Source organism: Cetorhinus maximus, chromosome 18 (genome assembly GCF_964194155.1).
Source record: "Cetorhinus maximus chromosome 18, sCetMax3.hap1.1, whole genome shotgun sequence".
Lineage (NCBI taxonomy): Eukaryota > Metazoa > Chordata > Chondrichthyes > Lamniformes > Cetorhinidae > Cetorhinus > Cetorhinus maximus.
Window position 1 is genome coordinate 38,922,221 of NC_135896.1, and position 22,486 is coordinate 38,944,706.

Here is a 22,486-nt window from a genome sequence, read left to right on the forward strand (position 1 = left end):
AGATCCCATTGCCTTGAACACTCCTCACAGCCCTGTATCTTCAATTGTTTGCTTATAGTTCCTTTAAACAATGTAGTGGTCTTTATCTCAACTGCTTTCTGTAGCAAAGCATTCCCTGCTTTATGCTTTTAAAAAAAAATTATCCCAAACCCTCTTCACTTCATTAGAGCTTATTTTAAATGGTGGCTTATTTCCTGACCTCAGCACAGGCTTTGATTACATGCAAAAACGTACAAACCAAGAGTTAAAGGAAAACAATCTTATAGTATGTTTCAAAGAAATTTGATTGCATGGACTCCGGTGTCAAACTTTGTTGCATTGAATTTTGTTCTAATAGTAAAGCAACAATACACATGTCAATTTATAATTAATATGTGTATGTCTATTTATTTAACTTTTCCTTTAAATTCTATGTTGCTGGAGATGGCTGATGACATGATGTTCTGCTGAATGCTCAGCCTAGAAAGATGCAACATATGATCCCTAGACAGTATTGAGGTGATCTTGGTGCCTCTAGAGAAAAATTCCAAATTCAAGTAATATATCATAAGATAATTTATACTTCAGAGGCATTTTGAGTCTTTATTAAATTCAAGAGCTAGTTACAATGTCGAGTAAGATGTTAATTATATTGAATTTTGCATTAAAGGAACTAAGGGAAAGGGTGCTCAGAGGGAAATACCGGATTCCTTTTTACATGTCTACAGACTGTGAAAACCTCCTTAAACGCTTTCTGGTGCTCAATCCTTCTAAAAGAGGCACACTAGAGGTAAGAAACCCTGATTGCATTACTTTGTTCCACTGGAATAATAAAATTTTATCATACCACTATTTAGATATGTATTCATAAAAACACAATAAGATGAAACATTGACAAAAATTTCAAAAAATCTGTGAAACAGCTAGCCTTTTCTCAAATACACAGATTATAATGGGATAAATAGGTAATTACTGAAAACATTGCAGTTTTATTCCTTGCCTTTTGTACAGTTCTAGCCATAAAGGTTTTAAAAATACAAGGGTAGCCAAGTAGGCAAACATTTTCTGTTACACACATCTTGCAATATTCATATAGGGAAAGGATGCATTTAGTAGGCTACAGGGTAGCCACCTCTTTTTTTAAAAAAAGTCTTCATTTTCATGCGTGCTTAAAACCAATAGGAGAGATACAGACACAAAAGTGTCAAAGTAGAATGCCTGATCCCTACTGGTGAAAGAGATTAGAGTGAGGGTAAGCAGCAGAGAAAGAAGAATATAGGTATTAAATGCCGTTAGTCAGCAAACCCACTGCACTACAAAGTAGCCCTACAATTATGGTAAGATTGAACTTCCCTATAAGTACAGAAATAAAGTTTCAGCATTTTAACTTTTTAAAAAAATCTGATTCCTGCAAAGTAATCTATACACACCTTTATTGCTAGAGAATTTTTTTCAAGCTTATTTTCATGTGTGATCACAGATTTTGAAACTATAAGAAATTCGAATGGTTATTTGTCATGTAACTATATCAAAATAAGCTTTAGAAGGTTAATTCCCCATAGATGAGACAGCAATGTGCTTTGCAGGGAAAGAAATGTTCAATTTTGAGAAATTGCCGATGAATTAATTTGTATGCTTTCTCATTAACTCAATTTTGATCCCATTTTTACTAGACTTTGATATGGTGCTTGGAACACTATTCAAATTTGATCAATGGCAACTTCTGAGTCAATAATAAGTTCGCATGTTACCAAACTTGAAAATACAGTCGTAATCGTTTATTTACTATACACTTAACTGCAGTTTCTATTTTAATTTTTTTGTCGTGATCATGAAAAATTTGCTGTATTACAGTTTAATTTATTGAAGAAATTTTGCTTTTACATTTTGGGTTCATTGGTCAACATGGCAAAAAAAAACGAGTTTCACCTGGTTTCCAGTCACCTCTAATGTTTGTTACTGTTGTGTTGAAGTCAAATTGCTCTTCAATTGGCTTAATAAAACCATCATTATACAAGCAACTGTGTGTTTTATTGAGCAGTATGAGGGAATTGATGATTCAGAAGCAGGGGATTTTCAAATCTCAGGTTTCTAGAAATCTAAAAAGAAAGAATGTACTGAAGGACTACGAAAGAAGTGAGAATTGAGATAGGAAATGGAAGCATGAAACTAAGATGGACTGTTGATGACTCGTTTTCATGGTTTAATCACAAAAGAGCAGATTCTTATTGGCAATAAAAACAGAAAATACTGGAAATTCCAAACAGGTCTGGCAGCATTTGTGGAGAAGAGAAACCGAGTTAAGATTTTGAGTCGAATATGGCTTCAGAATTTTTAAATTTTCCATACCGTATTCATCTGTTTAAAATGCAACCCATTTATGCAAATAAAGGTTATGCATCAGAATAGCCTTAATTTTTGTTGCTTCCTGCTTTATAGAAAAATCATTTTTATTGCAATTTGAGGTTGTAGCAAGAAGAACTAAGCAGATTCTTATTGGTGAGATTAATTTTTTTGTACAACTATATACAGAATGAACATATGCACTCTAGAGTGTATTCCAAAACTGCAAAAATTGGAAATGGTTTTCGAAGCTGAAGTGAAACTGAAGCAGTTCATCTATGTTGTCTTGTTACGGTTTCCGATCACAATCCAGCATATGATGTTATATGAAAAATGTAGCTTTTTTGTTAATCATTTTGAGATTTATTGTGGAAGTGTTATTCTGCTAGTTAGTTATGGACAGCTTAATCCCCTGTGGTATTGAATCATTCTATTAGCCGATGCAAGATATTTTGCATTGGCCCAGATTTTGCATTAGTAACAACAGAGAAACGTGTCAGCATTCACCGCCATTACACCTCTGAAACTGATGGTTAGTTCTCCAATCCACACATGCACAGTTAAACATGGAAATCCAGAAGCTGTTGTCAAGTGAATCAATGATTTTTCATAGGGTGTGCTGTTGAAGTCCCCACAGACTATAATCAAATAACTATCAAACATAGGGCAGAATTTTCCGGTCGGCATGCGGGGGCGGGCCCGACACGCCGATGCATAAAATGACATGCGATGATGTTGGGCGTGTGTCCCAATGTCATCACCCACTATGCAATATTTTATACGGCGGGCACGCACCAGAGTCAGCTGCGTGCCTGCCAAAATGTAAGCAGCCTATTAAGGCCATTAAGAAATTAATTGAAGCACTTCTGAACATTACCCGTCCAACCTTAAGGTTGACAGGCAGGCGAAAAGCCCAAGCGGCCTTCGCATTTTCCATGAGCGGGGTGAGGTTTCCTGAAGCTTTTATTAAATAAATAAATACATTTTCATAAATATAAAAAACATGTCCCAACTCATGTGACACAGTCACAGGAGGGGACATATTTAAATACATTTTTAAATCATTTATTCAATCCTTTTAATATTCATTCAATCTCCCTGAAGTAGCTCTGTGCCACAGGGAGATTGCTGCACTCTTTCGCACGCATGTGCAAAAGAGCACTGCACTGACTCTCCCACCTCCCCCATCCTGCACAGGTAGCGCTGAGCGCCACCGGCCGTGTATTACACTGGGTGGGCCTTAATTGGCCCATCCATGTAAAATGGCGGCGCGTAGTCTATTGCAGGCGGCGATCGGCTCCACACCCGCTCCTGCCCGCCATATGAAAAATCCTGCCCATGAAGATGAAGATGAGAACTAGTCCCTTTAAACTAGTCTCACTGTTAAAGGCTGTGAAAAAGTTACGCCTTGTTCAATGAGATATATTTCGGTTTCTAACAACATAATTTCATAATTAGTGCTGAATAGCCTCTCCGGCCCTGAAAAAACTAATTTTATATTTACAAAATGTTAAATTTCTCCTATGAGAAATTACGCATTTTTAAATTTTTTTAATAGTTTATAATATTTTAGCTTCTACCTTAATCATATGTGTATGCCCCAATAGTTTATTTTACTATCTGCAAAATTTAAAAACTAAGTGAAGGGATTCAGTGGTTTTACTTCCTGGTTTGCTATCTATGAGAATACTTCAGTGTGAAAGGCTGCTTACCCTGCTTGATGACATCATAGTTGCTGGATGCCAGGAGATCCCCTTCTCTTGGCATCAGATTCAAGCTGACAACAGGAAAGGGGAAGTCTGCGCCACTGAGATCGCTAGATTTTGTGGGCAGTTTCCTTCGAGATGTGTGCTGTTGCTTTGCCATTAGCTGCAAAATATAGACCTTTACTTTGGTTCAAGTCAGTAATGATTTAGAGGGTTTATACAGCGAATAACTAAATTGTATGGATTATGGAGGGGGGTGGTGGTGGGGGGAGCCTGAGGTTTCAATCTCAGTTTACGGTGTATTAGTTGATCTCCACATGAGCAACGGTATAGAGTTACAAGAGGCTTCAGTATTAGTATTTGTAACCTGTTGATTCTCACCATCCAGGCTTAGATACAAAGAATGGCCTATTTAATAAGCCAGAATTTCTGCTCCTAATCACTATTCAGAAACTCCCTCCTCATTTTACTGCAAGTATATCTATTTGGACACTAGATAAGAAAGGATCAGGGATGGCAGTGATGCACCTCTAGTCAAATAGCCTCCCAACAAGCATTATCAAATCTCACTCCTTGACAGTGGTCATTCAGATACGGTACTGGCGGTGACCAATGCCATTGGACCGATAATCCTCAACTTCACTTTCCTGCCTTTTCCCCATGACCCTTGATTCCCTTACTGATTAAAAATCTGCCTATCTCAGCCTTGAATATACTTAATGACCCAGCCTCTACAGCCCTCTGCGGTAAATAATTCCACGGATTCACCACCCTTTGAGAGAAGAAATTCTTCCTCATCTCTGTCTTAAATGGGCAACCCCTCACTCTGAGATTATGCCCTCTGGTTCTAGACTCTCCCAGAAGGGCAAACAGCCTCTCAACATCCACCCTGTCAAGCCCTCTAAGAATCTTATATTTTTCAATAAAGTCACCTCTCATTCTTCTAAACTCCAGTGAGTGCAAGCCCAACCTACTCAACCTCTCCATCTCTCCATACCCGGGGATCAACCTGGTGAACCTTTTCTGGACTGCCTCCAATGCCAGTGTATCTTTCCTTAGATAAGGGGACCAAAACTGTTCACAGTATTCTAGGTGTGACCTAACTAGTGCCTTGTATATTTTTAGCAAACCTTCCCTATTTTTGTACTCCATTCACTTTGAAATAAAAAGGCCAACATTCTATTTGCCTTCCTCATTACTTGCTGAACTTGTACGCTAGCTTTTTGTGATTCATGCACGAGGAGTCCCAAATCCCCCTTCCGCAGCTTTCTGCAGTCTTTCACCATTTAAATAATATTCAGCTCCTCTATTCTCCCTGCCAAAGTGCATAACCTCACATTTTCCCACATTATATTCCGTTTGCCAAGTTTTTGTGCACTCACTTAACTTGTCTATATCCCTCTGTTGACTTTGTGTCATCCTCACCACTCACCTTCCCACCTATTTTTGTGTCATCTGCAAACTTGGCGATAGTACATTCACTTCCCTCATCCAAGTCATTAATATATATATTGGTTGCCATCCTGAAAATGCCCCCCTTATCCCAACTCTGCCTTCTATTAGTGAGCCAATCCTCTATCCATGCTAATATACTACCCCCCAACGCCATGGGCTCTTATCTTTTTAAGTAGCCTTATTTGCGGTACCTTATCAAACGCCTCTTGGAAATACAAATATATTACATCTACTGGTTCTCCTTCATCTATCCTGCTTGTTACCTCTTCAAAGAATTCTAATAAATTTGTCAGGCATGATTTCCCCTTCATGAAGCCAGGCTGACTCTGCTTGATTATAATATGCATTTCTAAATGCTCTGCTATTACATCCTTTATAACAGACTCTTACATTTTCCCAATGACAGATGTTAAGCTAACTGGCCTATAGTTACCTGTTTTCTTTGTCTCCCTCCCTTTTTGAATAAGGGTGTTACATTGGCAGTTTTCCAATCCTCTGGGACTTTTCCAGAATCGAAGGATTCTTGGAAGATTACCACCAGTGCGTCCATTATCTCTGTAACTACTTCTTTTAATATCCTAGGATGCAACCCATTGGCCTTTAGCCCCATCAGTTTCCCTAACACTTTTTCTTTAGTGATAGTTATTGTACTTATTTTCTCCCCGCCTTTTGCCCCTTGATTATTTAGTATGTTTGGAATGCTATTATTGTCTTCTACCATGAAGACTGATGCAAAATATTTATTCAACTCCATTGCCATTTCCTGGCTCCGCATTATTATTTCCACAGCCTCATTCTCTAAAGGGCCTATGTTCACTTTGGCCTCTCTTTTACTTTTTATATATTTAAAGAAGCTCTTAGAGTCCATTTTTATATTGCTTGCTAGTTTACCCTCAAAGTTTATTTTCTCCCTCTTTATTGTTTTTTTGTCACCTTTTGTTAGTTCTTAAAACTTTTCCAATCCTCTGGCTTACCACTAACCTTTGCCACATTGTACGTTTTCTCTTTCAATTTGATACTATCCTTAACTTCCTTGGTTAACCATGGTTGGTTTACCCCCTTCCTAGTATCCTTCTCCCTCACAGGGATATATCTTTGTTGTGAGTCATGAACTATTTTCTTAAACGTCTGCCTTGTTCAACAACCATCTTTTCTCCTAAACTCCTTTCCCAGTTCACTCCAGCCAACTCTGCCCTAATTTCCTTTTAATTACCCTTATTTAAGTTTAGCACAGTTGTTTCCAACCCAGGTTTCTCACTCTCAAACTGAATGCTAAATTCTACCATGTTATGGTCACTGTTTCCTAGGGAATCTTTTACTCTGAGATCATTTATTAAACCTGCCTCATTACACATTACCAAATCCAAAAAAGCCTGATCCCTGGTTGAATCCACAACATGTTGTTCTAGGAAGGTGTCCTGAATATACACTATGAATTATTGCTCGTGGCTACCTCTGCCAATTTGATTTTCCCAATCTACATGAAGATTAAAATCACCCATGATTAATATACTGCCTTTTTTTACATGCCCTCATTATCTTCTGATTTATTCTCTGTCCTACAGTATAGCCACTGTTAGGGGGCTTATGGACTACTCCCACCAGTGTCTTCTTCCCCTTGTTATTTTAGCTGTTATTTTTGGTTGGGGAGATGTTATGGATAATGTATTTTGTAACAACCTAACGGATAATTTGTTGACCGAGCACAAATAATTTAAAATACATCACTGCCACTCCATTTGTTAAAGCTGAAAACTGTAATCCTGCCAAAAATGCAATAAAATAGAATTGAACTGATGAGCACTTTCGCTGATGAAGCAAAGATCTTCAGTTTTACAGCATTTCTGATCAATACTTTCCACTGAAGACTAAAGTTTGCTTTCTATTTAAAAAGATACTTAGTTGGCTTTGTCAAACATTGCAGCTAATTGTATACTGTGCCTAAGAAAACCATTTCTAATATGCTACAAAATTTTACATTTTGTTTCAGATCTTGTATTGTCTATCCTTATACGTGTGAAACATAAAGGGAAAACTTTGTGTATTAACCTCATAATCATTGATGTTTGATAATTTCTACAAATTGGAATTGCTCTATTTTCCTTCCTCATTTTTCTCTGATGTTCTCTACCTTTATCTATAAACTACAGAACCAATGTTAAAACAACTTGCCCCATTTTCCTTTACTGTTGTGATAAGTACCTACATTGCACATTGTATCTTTGTGTGATAACACACCCAAGGTTCCTGCTTAGGAAATTCTGGAAACAAACTCTGTAACACTAAAACAATTATATGTGAAATTCTGGTTCAAGACTTATGCAATCATCAAAGATTACTGGCCACTAAACAAAAGTTAACTCCGATCCATGTTGTCTCTTTTCTAACTTAGTTATCCCTTTTTAAGGACCCGGATGAAAATAATTTCAAGATGCAGAAAAGAAAGGTTGAAAGCAACAGTCATAATACAAGAAGAGATAAAGATAACATAAACATGCATGGAACAGAAAAGGCTTTAGGAAATAATAGTAAGCTACATGATAAGATAAAGCAAGAATAGTTTTTTAAAAAGCAAAGTAATTTAACCCTGTAGCAACATACAGAGCAACAGAAGCAAATGGGCAGAATTAAAAACAGTAAATAAAAGTGGGGTAACTGATGTAATTGTGATATTGGAAACATTGCTAAAGGCTGGATAGGATTGGCAGTTAAATGTTGCAGGCTGTAATGTATTAAGGAATCTTAGGGTGAGAAGAAGGGGCGGTGAGTTTGCCATATTAGTCAGAAACAACAAAAGTAAAGTATTCTAGAGACATAAGTAACAACAGAAGAATTAAAGTAAGGATATTGTCGCTAAGGGATGAGCAAGATAAACCTATAAGAGTTGATGTTGAAATCCAAGAATACTGTGTAGAGACTTTGCCTCAGTTTTAAGAGGTGAATAAAGAGCAAATGATTATTGCAGAAGCTGTCAAGAGGGATGTTATCACTGTTAAGATTCAAAGAAAAGTGATAGTAGACAAACTAGCCAAATGTAAGGAGGACAAATGCCAAGTCCAGGTGGATTACATTCATGGATACTTGAAGTAAACTAGGGAGAGGTTAGCAGAAGCACTGGTAACAATATATTAAAAAGTCAGTAGAGAAGGAAATCATGCTGGAGAAGAGAGACAACAAAAAAGTAATTCCTATTTTCAGTGAGTAAAAACTAATGCAGGGAAATGTGGAATAGTTATCTTATTGCTTTGGTAGAAAGATAGAATTTGACTGTCTTCAGAAAGGGGGTAAAAACTAATGCAGGGAAATGTGGAATAATTATCTTAATGCATTGGTGGAAATATAATCAAATTCTTGCTAAGGGATGAAATAACAAAACTTCCATAATTTTTTAAAAATGGATTTCTAACAGGACGGTCATGTTTACTAACTTTATTGAATTTTATGAAGAAATTAGAGTAGACAAGGGTAATGTAGTGAATGTAGATTTCATGGATTTCAAAAGGCTTTCATTAAGGTACTATATGGGATTCATAACATCCAGGCATGTAAAGTCATGGACTAGGCAGTCAAGACATGTGGAGTCAGGGACAAGTTGCAGAACAAACTGAAAGATGGCTACATCACAGAAAATGCTAAAAAGTCAAAGGAAGTTTCTCAAACTTGTAGAAAGTGGTTAATAGTGTCCATAGGAATCCATATATAACTGTTGTTTACTGCGTCCTGAATAATTTGGATTTGGGCATTAGAGATGCAGTGTCAATATTTGCAATGATATCACTTTGGGGGCTGGAGCATGGAAGACTACATCAAAATATAGTAATGAGTAAGCAGGATAGTAAAATGGCCAGATAAGTTGCAATTGAAATTCAGTATAGTGAAGTATGAGTGGATGCATTTTGTTTGTAAAAATAAGGTCGCTTATTCCATTGGAAGATATGAAATTAAATGAGTCAGAGGAGCAAGGATATTTGTGAATAAGTTGCTAAAGAGTACTGTACACAGTTTTAGGATATTGAAACACTGGAGAAATTGCAGAAAAGATTTCCAATGGTATTAGCAGAATTGAGAGGCTATAACTATCAGAAAAGTTTGAGCAGGCTAGGGCTCTTTTCTCTGAAAGAGAGAGGACCAAGAGGAGATCTGATAGAGGCCTTTAAAAATAGTCCAGATCAAGGGGCATAATTATGATGGCCACTAACAAATCAAATAGAGTTTAGAAGAAATTATACAGAGTGGTGCAAATGTGGGACTCGGAGTGGTTGAAGCATATAGCATTGAAATAATTAAGCGGAGACCTGGTGCATACATGAGGGATAAAGGATTACAGTATATGGGGACAGGGTGCAAAGACATAGAGTTAAAGAAAGCTCATGTGAAGTATAAACAGAGGTATAGACTAGTTGGGCCAAATGGTCTGTATCTGTGCAACAATTTTAGGTATGTGTATAAAATTATGGTTTGTTCTAATGTAATGCAACTGAGACGAGCACTATATTAGCATACATAGCAAACTACTGCTGAAGCAGCATCATGCCTATAGCTTAGTTATAGATTATTTATAGATTAGCACATTCTCTTAGATAATATCACCACCTTTTACACGTCTTTGTTCCTTTGTCTGTGACATCTTTTGATTATCTGCTCTTATCACTGCTTGCTTGTCCCTACAACCCCCTCCCTCCCAACTTCTCTCCACCCCCCCCCCCACACTTTAAACCATCTTATATTTCACCCCTCTCCTAACTTTACTCAGTTCTGCTGAAGGGTCATGAGGACTCGAAACGTCAACTCTTTTCTTCTCCGCCGATGCTGCCAGATCTGCTGAGTTTTTCCAGGTAATTCTGTTTTTGTCATGCCTATAGCTGTTGGCATTAGAATTTCCTTTTGTTTGAGAAGCTATCTGATGATTATGCAGATAAGCATGCTGAGCAATTTGACTGAGATGATCCATGCTGGGGGCAGAGAGAGTAGGACAATGAGTTTCAATGACCAACGACATGGAGGAAAGATCAGGGTTCATGTTCCTGTTGATGACTATCCAGTGACTCCTTTGAAAAGTATGCTCACATGGATTTCAGATGAGGACAAGTTTATGCCAAGCTGTATTGCCACTCATCTCCATAATCAAGTAGCCAGCTGAAACTCAACATCTAGGCTCACAGGCAATGAATATCTCTTTTGCTAATGTACTGCAGCTAGTGCATATGAAACCAAAACTTAACGTGAATCATTGCTTTCACTCACAATGAGGAGAAATGATTGGAAAGCAACAATCAATCGCTATGTGTGTTTCAGATGAGCAATAGCAACCATGGGTCAACTTTAGTTCCATGTTCCTTCACACAGGTACATCACTGAGATTTCTTTCAATCTTGTTAAACTGAATTTAATCTTTATTCTTTTGATGCTAGCAAATCATGAAGGATCGATGGATTAATGCAGGTCATGATGATGATGAGCTTAGACCTTTTGTAGAACCAGATTTGGATATCGCAGATTCCAAGAGAATAGGTAAGTGTGAATCAATCGCTGTGCTGAATTTGTTATTCACCTTATTGTAGCACTGAAGGAATATTCCAGGTTAAAGTTTCAAATTTCACTAAACTATTATATACAGTTAAAACAGAAGATCCCCACTTAAATCAGAGGTATTCAGCATAGTGGACACCCAAACTTCCCATTTAGTGAAGGTCTCCCCATTGTAGAGGAGACCACATCATCAGCAATGAATACAGAGTATTAAATTGAAAGAAGTGCAAGTAAATTGCTGTTTCGCTTGCCTTTGCTGAACACCTTGGTTAAATTTGCAAGCATAGCCCTGAGCTTCTGGTTGCTTGCTATCTTAATTTACCTTTTCTCATTCTGACCTCTCTGCCTCCAGCCTTCTACACTGTTCCAATGAAGCTCAACAAAGTTCAAGGAACAGGACTTAATCTTTTGATTAGAAACTTTACAACTTCCAGACTGTACATTGGTTATAATCTGAAGTTATTGAAATCATTGCTGCCTTTGTTTTTGGACAGCTGGTGCTGGTAATGCCCCTGTTAATCCCACTTACAGCTTCTCTAGATCCATCTTCTGTTTCTTTAGTTGTCTCATTACTACCCACTTTTGCCTTGCTGCTTCATCTCTTTTGTCTTTTAAATCACTCTGCCTTCCACTCTATCACGGTCTCTCCCCTTCATTCTTGCCTCCACTCTTTCCCACTTCTTACCTAGTGCAGCGCCAGGGAAAAACTGCTAAATCTGTAACTTTTCCCAGTTCTGTTAAAAGGTCATTGGCCTGATAAGTGAACTTTGTTTCTATTTCCACAGATGCTGCCTAATGCTAAGTATCTCCATCATTCTCTGTTTAATTTCAGATTTCCAGCATTCACAGTATTTTGTTTTTTTAAAAACTGGATACTACAGTTCGTTCTTGTCACAATGCATCATGTGATGAGAAGCAATTTAGACAAGACAGGATAAATGGCAGTACATAACTTATGCGCTTTACGCACTGTTTAAAAACAAAATCTAGAATTAAAAGTCTAATGATGACCATGAAACCATTGTCGATTGCCGTAAAAACCCATCTGGTTTACCATTGTCCTTTAGGGAAGGAAATCTGCTGTCCTTACCTGGTCTGGCCTACGTGTGACTCCAGGCCCACAACAATGTGATTGACTCTCAAATGCTCTCTGAAATAGCCTAGCAAGGTACTCAGTTCTCAAGGGCAATTGGGGATGGGCAATAAGTGCTGGTCCTGCCAGCGATGCCCACACCCCTTGAACGTTTTTAAAAAGAACACAAAATGTAAAGTAGGACTCTGCAAACTAAACAGCATTAATTATTGAATTGTGAAATGGCAACCTATTTCATTCCTTTTAGCCATCACTATCTAAAGGCTTTTCTTACTATAACAGTATACAGACCATATCATGGTATATTCCAATCTATTTCTCATATTTTATTATTGAAATATTGTATGAGTTTGTAATTTTTAATATACTTGTATAGAATCATAGAAAGGTCACAGCACAGAAGAAAGCCATTTGGCGTGTCATGATCATGCCAACTCCCTACAGGGGCAGCTCAGCCTAGTTCCCCTCACCCGCTTTTTCTCCATAGTCCAGCATATTCTCTTTTGAAGGCTTCTATTGAATCTACCTTCCCCCACGCTTTCAGATAGTAAATTCCAGATCCTAACCACTCACTGGGTAAAAATATTTTTCCTCCTGTCGCATTTGCTCTTTTCACATCCACCTTAAATCTAAGTCCTCTGGTTCCCGATCCTTCCGTCAACAGGAACAGTTTCTCCCTATCTACTCTGTCCAGACCACTCATAGTTTTGAACACCTCTATCAAATCTCCTCTTAATCTTCACTTCTCCCAGGAAAACAGCCCCAGCTTCTCCAGTCCATCCGCATAACCGAAATTCTGCATCCCTGGAAATATTCTCGTAAATCTTTTCTGCACTGTCTCTAATGCCTTCATATCCTTCCTGAAGTGTGGTGCCCAGAACTGGATACAGTAATCCTGTTGACCCAAACCACTGTTTTATACAGGTTTAGCATAACTTTGTTTGCTTTTTTAACACAATTCCTCTATTTATAAAACCCAGAATCCCTTATGCTTTATTAACCATTTTCTCAACCTGCCTTGCCACCTTCAATAATTTGTGCACATATACCCCCAAGTCCCTCTGCTCTTGCATCCCCTCTAGAATTGTACCCTTTAGTTTATATTACCTCTCCTCCTAATACCAAAATAGATCACTTCACACTTCTCTGCATTAAATTTCATTTCTCATTTGCCCGACCATTCCACCAACCTGCCCATGTGCTCTTGGAGTTTATCACTATCCTCTTCACAGTTCGTGATACTTCCAAGTTTTTTGCCATCTGCAAATTTTGAGATTATGCCCTGTCTAACCATGTATGGGTCATAGAATAGAATCATAGAAAATTTATGGCACAGCAGGAGGCCACTTGGCCCATCGTGTCCGGGCCGGCCCGAAAAACCGAATCACCCAGCCTAACCCCATTTTCTAGCATTTGGTCCATAGCTCTGCAAGTTATAGCACTTCAGATGCATATCCAGGCACTTTTTAAATGAGATGAGACTTTCTGCCTCTATCACCCTTTCAGGCAGTGAGCTCCAGACCCCTACCAACCTCTGGGCGAAAATCTCTTTCCTCACCTCCCCTCTAATCCTGCTGTGAATCACTTTAAATTTATGCCTCCCCCCTAGTCACTGGGTTCTCTGCTAAAGTAAATAGGCCCTTCCCATCCACTCCATCCAGGCCCCTCACAATTTTGTGCATCTTAATCAAATTTCCCCTCAGCCTCTTCTGTTCCAAGGAGAACACCCCAGCCTATCCAATGTTTCCTCATAGCTTTTTTTTAAATTCATTTACGGATGTGGGCATCGCTGGCTAGGCCAGCATTTATTGCCCATCCCTAATTTCCCTTGAGAAGGTGACAGTGAGCTGCCACCTTGAACCGTTGCAGTCCCTGTGGTGTAGGTACACCCACAGTGCTATTAGGGAGAGAGTTCCAGGATTTTGACCCAGTGACAGTAAAGGAACGGTGATACATTTCCAAGTCAGGATTGTGAGAGGCTTGGATGGGAATTTCCAGGTGTTCCCATCTATCTGCTGCCCTTGTCCTTCTAGATGATAGTGGTCATGGGTTTGGAAGGTGCTGTCGAAGGAGACTTGGTAAATTCCTGCAGTGCATCTTGTAGATGGTACACACTGCTGCCACAGTGTGGTGGAGGGAGTGAATGTTTGTGGATGGGGTGCCAATCAAGTGGGCTTCTTTGTCCTGGATGGTGTCTAGGTTCTTGAGTGTTGTTGGAGCTGTAATCATCCAGGCAAGTGGAGAGTATTTCATCACGCTCTTGACATGCCTTGTAGATGGTGGACAGGCTTTGGGGAGCCAGGAGGTGAGTTACTCGCCACAGGATTCCTAGCCTCTGATCTGCTCTTGTAGCCGCAGTATTTATATGGCCAGTCCAGTTTAGTTTCTGGTCAGTGGTAACCCCCAGGATGTTGATAGTGGGGGATTCAGCGATGGTAATGCCATTGGCTGTCAAGGGACAATGGTTGGATTCACTCTTGTTGGAGATGGTCATTGCCTGGCACTTGTGTGGCACAAATGCTACTTGCCACTTGTCAGTCGAAGCCTGAATATTGACCAGGTCTGGCTGCATTTGGGCATGGACTGCTTCAGTATCTGAGGAGTCGCTGCAATTTTCCAGTCCTCGCAGCATCCTCATAAATCTCCGCTGTACCCTCTCTAGTGCAGTTATATCCCTTCTATGATGACGTGACCAGAATTGCACATAGTACTCAAATTGTGGCTTAACTAATGTCTAATATAGCTCCAGCATAACCTCCCTGCTCTTATGCCTGAGCTAGTAAAGGAAAGGATTTCATATGCCTTCTTAACCACCTTATCAACCTGTCCTGCTACCTTCAGGGACCTGTGGCCATTCACTCCAAGGTCCCTCACTTCCTCTGCACCTCTCCATATCATTCCATTTATTGTGTATTCCTTTGCCTGTTTGACCTCCCCAAATGCATCACCTCACAGAGTTGAATTCCATTGTCACTTTTCTGCCCACCTGACCAGTCCATTGGTATCTTCCTACAGTCTACAATGTCTCCTCAATCAACCACATGGCCAATTTTTGTGTCGTCTGCAAACTTCTTGATCATGCCCTCTACATTAAAGTCCAAATCATTAATATATACACCACAAAAAGCAGGGGACCTAGTAATGACCCCTCCACTGAAACAGCCTTCCAGTCGCAAAATCATCCATCAACCATTACGCTTTGTTTCCTGCCACTGAGCCAATTTATATCCAGATTGCTACATTCCCGTGGATCCCATGGGCTTTTATTTTTTAACAAGCCTGCCATGTGGGACCTTGTCAAAGGCCTTGCTAAAATCTATGTAGACTGCATTAACTGCACTATCCTTATAAATTCTCCTTGTTATTTCCTCAAAAAATTCAATCAAGTTAGTCAGACACCACCTTCCCTTAACAAATCCATGCTAACTTCCCTTGATTACTCCATGCCTTTCTAAATGCCTTTCTATCCTGTCTCTCAGAATTGAACACAATAATTTGCCCACTACCGAGGTTAGATTGGCCTGTAATTATTTGGTCTATCCTTCACTCCCCTTTTAAACAAAGGTACAACATTAGCAGACCTCCAATCCTCCAGCACCACACTTGCATCCAATGATGATTGGAAAATGATGGTCAGACCCTCCACAATTTCCTCCCTGGCTTCTATTTAACAGCCTGGTAACATTTCATCCAGCCCTGGGTGTTTATCCACTTTCAAGGACACTAATCCCCCTTAATACTTCCTCTCTCCCCATGTTTATCACATCTATTATTTCACACTCCTCCTCCTTAACTACAATGTCTGCATTGCCCCTTTTTTTATGAAGACAGACTCAAAGTATTCATTAAGAACCATAACCACATCTTCCATTTCCACACATAGGTTACCTTTTTTTGACTTTTATGAGCCCTTCTCTTTCCTTAGTTATCCTCTTACTCTTAATAAATTGATAAAACATCTTTGAGCTCACCTTGATTTTGTTTGCCAATATTCTTTCATGCCCTCTCTGCTTTCCTGATTTCCTTTTTGATTTCACCCCTGCACTTTCTACTGCTTTCAGCTTTCTGTAGTATTGAGTTCTTGGTGACTGACATAACTTTCCTTTTCTGCCTTATCTTACCCTGTAAGCTCCTTAATACCCAGGAAGCTCTATATTTGGTCAGCCCACTCTTTTTCTTTGTGGGAACCTGTTTACTTTGGTCCCCTTGAATCTTCCCTTTGAATGCGTCCCACTAAGTAGCTATTTCCAGTGCACTTTTGCTAAATCACTTCTCAGCTTAATATAATTGGCCTTAACCAAATTTAGAACTTTAACCCCTGTTCTATCTTTGTCCTTTTCCATAATTATGTTAAAACTAACTGAATTATGATAACAACTACTAAAATGCTCTCCCACTGCCACTCCTTCCACCTGCCCAGCTTCATTTCCTAAAACTAAGTCCAGAATCCCGCCCTCTCTTGTTGGACTTGCTACATACTGGCCAGAAAAGTTCTCCTGAATGCACCTTAAGAATTCTGTTCCCTCCATTCCTTTCACACTAAAACTAATAGTTAATATTGAGATAGTTAAAATCCCCTACTATTACTGCCCTATTGTTTTTGCACTTCCCAGAGTGCATATTTATTCTTCTATCTCCCTCTGACTGTCTGGGGTCTGTAGTACACTCCCAATAGTGTGAATGTCCCTTTTTTGTTCCTAAGCTCAATCTACATGGCCTCAGTTGATGATCCTTCTAATATATCATCCCACCATAACAGCTGTAATTGCTTCTCTAACCAAAATTGCCAACCCTTTTTATCCCTTCCTCTCTCTCTCTCTCTCATCTGAAAACCCTGTAACCAGGAACGTTGAGCTGTCATTTCTGTCCCTTTTTAACCCATATTTTATCGTCATTAATATAGATCATGAAAAGCAGGGATCCTAATAATCCACAAGGCAAGGTGGTGGCATGGTACTTATGTCGGTGGGCTAGTAACCCAGAGGCCTAGGCTAATGCTCTGGGAACATTGGCTCAAATCTCATCATGACAGCTGGTGTATAAATTATATAATAATTATAATTTCAATTCATTAATAAATCTGGAACTAAAAGCCGGTAATGGTGATCATTAAACTATCATCGATTGTCGAAAAAGCTTATCTGGTTCACTAATGTCCTTTAGGGAAGGAAATCTGCTGTCCTTCCCTGCTCTGGCCGAGATATGACTCCAGACCCAAAGCAATGTGGCTGACTCTTAAATGCCTTCTGAAATAGCCTAGCAAGCCACTCAGTTGTACCAAGCCACTCCAAAGTTGAAAAGGAATTAAGCCGGACAGACAACCCAGCATCGACCAAGGCAATAAAAACGACAACAGCACACCCAGCCCTGTCAACCCTGCTAGCATCTAATTTCTGGGGGCTTGTACCAAAATTTGAAGAGCTGTCCCACAGACTAGTCAAGCAACTGCCTTACATAGTCGTACTCACTGAATCATACCTTACAAACAATGTCCCAGATACCACCATCACCATCCCACCAGCGGGACAGACCCACCAGAGGTGGCGGCACAGTGATATACATTCAGGAGGGAGTGGCCCTAAAAGTCCTCAACATTGACTCTGGACCAGTGAAGTCTCTTAACATTAGATCAAACATAGGCAAGAAAACCTCCTGCTAATAACTGCCCACCCTCAGCTGTTGAATCAGTACTCCTCCATGTTAAACACCAATTGGAAGAAGCACTCAGGGTGACATGGGCATAGAATGTACTCTGAAATGAGGTCTTCAATGCCCATCACCAAGAGTGGCTTGGTAGTACCATTCTTGACCAAGCTGGCCAAGTCCTGAAGGATGACACTGCTAGACTGGGCCTGCAGCAGGTGGTGAGGGAACCAACAAGAGGGAAAAACCTATTGATCTCATCTTCACCAGTCTACCTATCTGTAGATGCATTTGTCCTTAACAGTTTTGGTAGGAGTGAGCACCTCACAGTCCTTGTGGAGACAAAGTTCCAACTTCACATTGAGGATTCTATCCATCATGTTGTATGGCACTACCACCTTGCTAAATGGGATAGATTTAGAACAGATTAACAACTCAAAACGGGGCATCCATGAGATGAGGTGGGCCATTAGCAGCAGCAGAATTGTATTCAACCACAATCGGTAACCTCATGGCCCAGCATATCCCACACTCTAGCATTACCGTCAACCCTGGTTCGATGAAGAATTCGGAGAGCATGCCAATAGTAGCACTAGGCATATCTAAATATGAGGTGCCAACCTGGTGAAGTTTCAACACAAGACTATTTGCATGCCAAAAAGGAGAAGCAGCATGCAGTAGACAGAGCTAAGTGATTCCACAACCAACGGATCAGATATAAGCTCTGCAGTACTGCCACATCTCGACGTGAATGATGGTGGACAATTTAACAATGGGAGAAGGGGTCTCTACAAGTTCTCAATGAGAGGGGAGCAAGGACATCAGTGCAAAAGACAAGGCTGAAACATTTGCAACAATCTTCAGCTAGGAGTGCTGAGTGGATGATCCATTTTGGCCGCCTTCTAAGGTCCCCAGCATCACAGATGCAACTCTTCAGTCAATTTGATTCACTCCATGTGATATCAAGAAATGGCTGAAGGCACTGGCGATCGCAAAGGCTATGGGCCCTGACAACATTCCAGCAATAGTACTGTAGAGCTATGCTCAAGAACTGGTCACGCCCCTGGTGCAGCTGCTGCAGTATAGCTACAACACTGGCATCTACCCGGCAATGTGGAAAATTGCCCAGGTATGTCTTGTCCAAAAAAAACAGGAGAAATCCAACCCAGCCAATTACCACCCCATCGGTCTACTCTCAATCATCAGCAAAGTGATGGTGTCATCGACAGTGCTATCAAGCGGCACCTACACAACAATAACCTGCTCACTAACGCTCAGTTTGGGTTCCGCCAGGGCCACTCAACTCCTGACCTCATTACAGCCTTGGTTCAAACTTGAGCTGAACTCAAGAGTTGCAAGTGACTGTCCTTGACATCAAGGCAGCGTTTGATCAAGTGTGGCATCAAGGACCCCTAGCAAAACTGAAATCAATGAGAAGCAAGGGAAAATCTCCACAGGTTGGAATCATATCTAGCACAAAGGAAGATGATTGTGGATGTTGGAGGTCAATCTGCTCAGTCCCAGGACAGTTATTTGCTGCAGAATTTCCAGCCTCTGACCTGCTCTTGTAGCCACAGTATTTATATGGCTGGTCCAGTTAAGCCTCTGGCCAATGGTAATGCCCAGAATGTTGATGATAGGCGATTCAGTGATGATAATGCTATTAAATGTCATGGGGAGATGGTTAGAATATCTCTTCTTGGGGATAGTCATTGCCTGGCACTTGTGTGGCGCAAATATTACTTACCATTTATCAGCCCGAGCCGGAATGCTCAGTCCCAGGACGTCACTGCAAGAGTCCCTCAGGGTAGTTTCCTCGGCCCATCCATCGTCAGCTGCTTCATCAATGACCTTCCCTCCATCATAAGGTCAGAAGTGGGTATGTTCGCTGATGATTGCACAATGTTCAGCACTATTTATGGCTCCTCATACTGAAGCAGTCCACATCCATATGCAACAAGACCTGGTCAACATTCCGGCTCAGGCTGATAAATAGTAAGTAATATTTGTGCCACACAAGTGCCAGGCAATGACTATCCCCAAGAAGAGATAATCTAACTATCTCCCCTTGACATTCAATGGCATTACCATCACTGAATCTCCTACTATCAACATTCTGGGCATTACCATTGGCCAGAGGCTTAATTGGACCAGCCGCATAAATATTGTGGCTACAAGAGCAGGTCAGAGGCTGGAAATTCTGCAGCAAATAACTCAGCTCCTGAGTCCCCACAGCCTGTCCGCCATCTACAAAGTACAAGTCAGGAGTGGGATGAAATACTCTCCACTTGCCTGGATGAGTGCAGCTCCAACAACATTCAAGAAATTCGACACCATTCAGGACAAAGCCGTTAATTGGCACCCCATCCACCACTTTCAATATTCACTCCCTTCACCACCACCGCATAGTGGCAACAATGTACATCATTTACAAGATGCACTGCAGCAACTCACCCATGGTCCTTCGACAGCATCTTCCAAACCTGCAGCCTCTACCACCTAGAAGAACAACGGCAGCAGTTGCATGGGAACTCCACCACCTGCAAGTTCCCATCCAAGCCACACACCATCCTGACTTGGAACTATATCGCCGTTCCTTCACAGTTGTTGAGTCAAAATCCTGGAATTCCCTTCCCAGCAGCATTGTGGGTGTACCTACACCACATGGACTGCAGCGTTTCAAGAAGGCAGCTCACCACCACCTTCTCCAGGACAGTTAAGGTTGGGCAACTAATGCTGGCCTAGCCAGCTATGTTCACATCCCATGAAGGAATAAATAAAAAAACCATCCCCTTGGAATCCCATTATATACCTTCCTCCAGTCTGAAAAACAACCATTCGCCACTGCTCCATTTCCTGTCACTTAGCCAATTCCGTATTCATGCTGCTACTGCCCCTTTTATTTCATAAGCTCTAACTTTTCTGACAAGCCTATTATGTTGTATTTTATCAAATGCCTTTTGAAAGGCCATATGCACCACATTAACTGGATTACCTTCATCAACCCTTTCTGTTACCTCATCAAAAATCTCAAGCAAATTAGTTAAACTTGATTTTTCCTTAATAAATCCATGCTGGCTTACCTTAATTAATCCAAATTTGATGAAACGACTTAATTTTTGACCCGGATTTTCATTTCTAAAGGCTTTCCCACCACAATATTAAATTGATTGGCCTGTAGTTGCTGGGCTTACCCTCGCATCCTTTTTTGAACAAGGGTGTAACATTTGGAATTCTCCAGTCCTCTGGCACCATCCCTATAATCTAAGAAGAGCTGAAAGATCATGGCCAGTGCCATCGTAATTTCCACTCAATATCCTTGGATACATCCCATCCAGTCCTGTGATTTAACAACTTTGAGTATAGCCAATACCTCCTCTAATTGCTCCTCTTTATCAACTTTTAGCCCATGCAGTGTCTCAACTACCTCCACTTTGACTAAGATTTGGGCAGCATTTTCTTCTTTTGTAAAGTCAGATGCAGTGTACCCATTTAGTGCTTCAGCCATGCCCCTTGCCTCCAAGTGTAAATTCCCTTTTTGGTCCCTAATTAACCTCACTACTCCTTTTACCACCCTTTTCCTACTTTTGTGTCCACAGAAGACTTTTGGATTCCCTTTTATGTTAACATAAATGTTAGTATATTTTGCAGTTTTTCTCATCAACTGAACAGAGAGCTACTTAAATACATTTATGAAATGTTTTTGTAATGTAGATAGTAAATAAGATAAAGAAATCAGTACTATAGTTTTAATGTATGCTTAACCTACCTTTTCATAACTGTTTGCATTTAAAGAGAATTTAAATATTCATTATATTGATTGTCTTTTGTATATTCTGAGTTTCAGGTTAAGTTATAACTCGTATTTGCATTCTAATTTGAATTTTTTTCATTTTTGTACTATTCAAAGTGAGAGATTTCAAAGCAAAGATGCAGAAGACTTCTAGTTTTCATACAATCATCTAATGTTACAGAACGAAAATAGACCATCCATCAAATATGGCCTTACTTTTTTCTCTACATGAGCCATCTAGTCCAATGTTGCCATTAAGCACTTCGAAGTTAGGCGTAGCATTAGATAGATATAAAATAAGGCTCCTGCCATTTTTTACCCCTTACAAAATATATCTTAAGCTCAACCTCAGAGATATTTTTATTTATACAAGTGTGAATTTTCTACCTCTAGTAACAGCTAATCTTTTGATCATAATCAGTGAAGCTGTTAATTTGTGCCAAATTGAGCAGCAATGTGTATGATCCTTACAATCAGCTGATATATTTTTATGCTTTCATGATTAGCCTACCTCAAACCTTGGTCCTAATGACAGCTGGGGAGCATACTAAACCACAATATCACATAGTTGCCCTTAAGTAATGGTTTGTTCTTCTGTGGAAGCTATAAGTGGTTTTAGGAAGAGAAAGAATGTGCAAAAGATTCATATTTATCGATTTAGAAGATTATTAGCAACCTTCCAAAGGGAACATGTGGTGCAAGGATAAGATTAGATTTGAAAGAATATATTGGAAGATAACATACTCGATCAGGTAGCAGTTAGGACTAGTCTGTTTGAAAACTACTGATATTTTACAGATACAATGGTTGGAATGGGTTATAGCCGAGAGGAAATCCAGGAATCCCTTGCCAAAATGAAATATGATGATATAACTGCAACATACTTGTTGCTGGGTCGAAAGTCCAATGAGGTAAGAAAGAAAGAAGAATAAGCTTGCATTTGTA

General features: G+C 39.9%; 1 protein-coding gene across 9 annotated transcripts in view; it reads left to right on the forward strand.

Annotated features, from left to right (window-relative positions):
- mark3a (MAP/microtubule affinity-regulating kinase 3a) overlaps positions 1 to 22,486 on the forward strand; it is a 220,291-nt gene that overhangs the window by 168,480 nt on the left and 29,325 nt on the right. For all 9 annotated transcript variants that reach the window (XM_078562458.1, XM_078562457.1, XM_078562464.1 and 6 more), the window contains 3 exons: positions 650 to 769; positions 10,895 to 10,994; positions 22,340 to 22,452. In XM_078562458.1, coding sequence (XP_078418584.1) covers positions 650 to 769; positions 10,895 to 10,994; positions 22,340 to 22,452 — 333 coding nt within the window. The remainder of the gene's footprint in view (positions 1 to 649; positions 770 to 10,894; positions 10,995 to 22,339; positions 22,453 to 22,486) is intronic.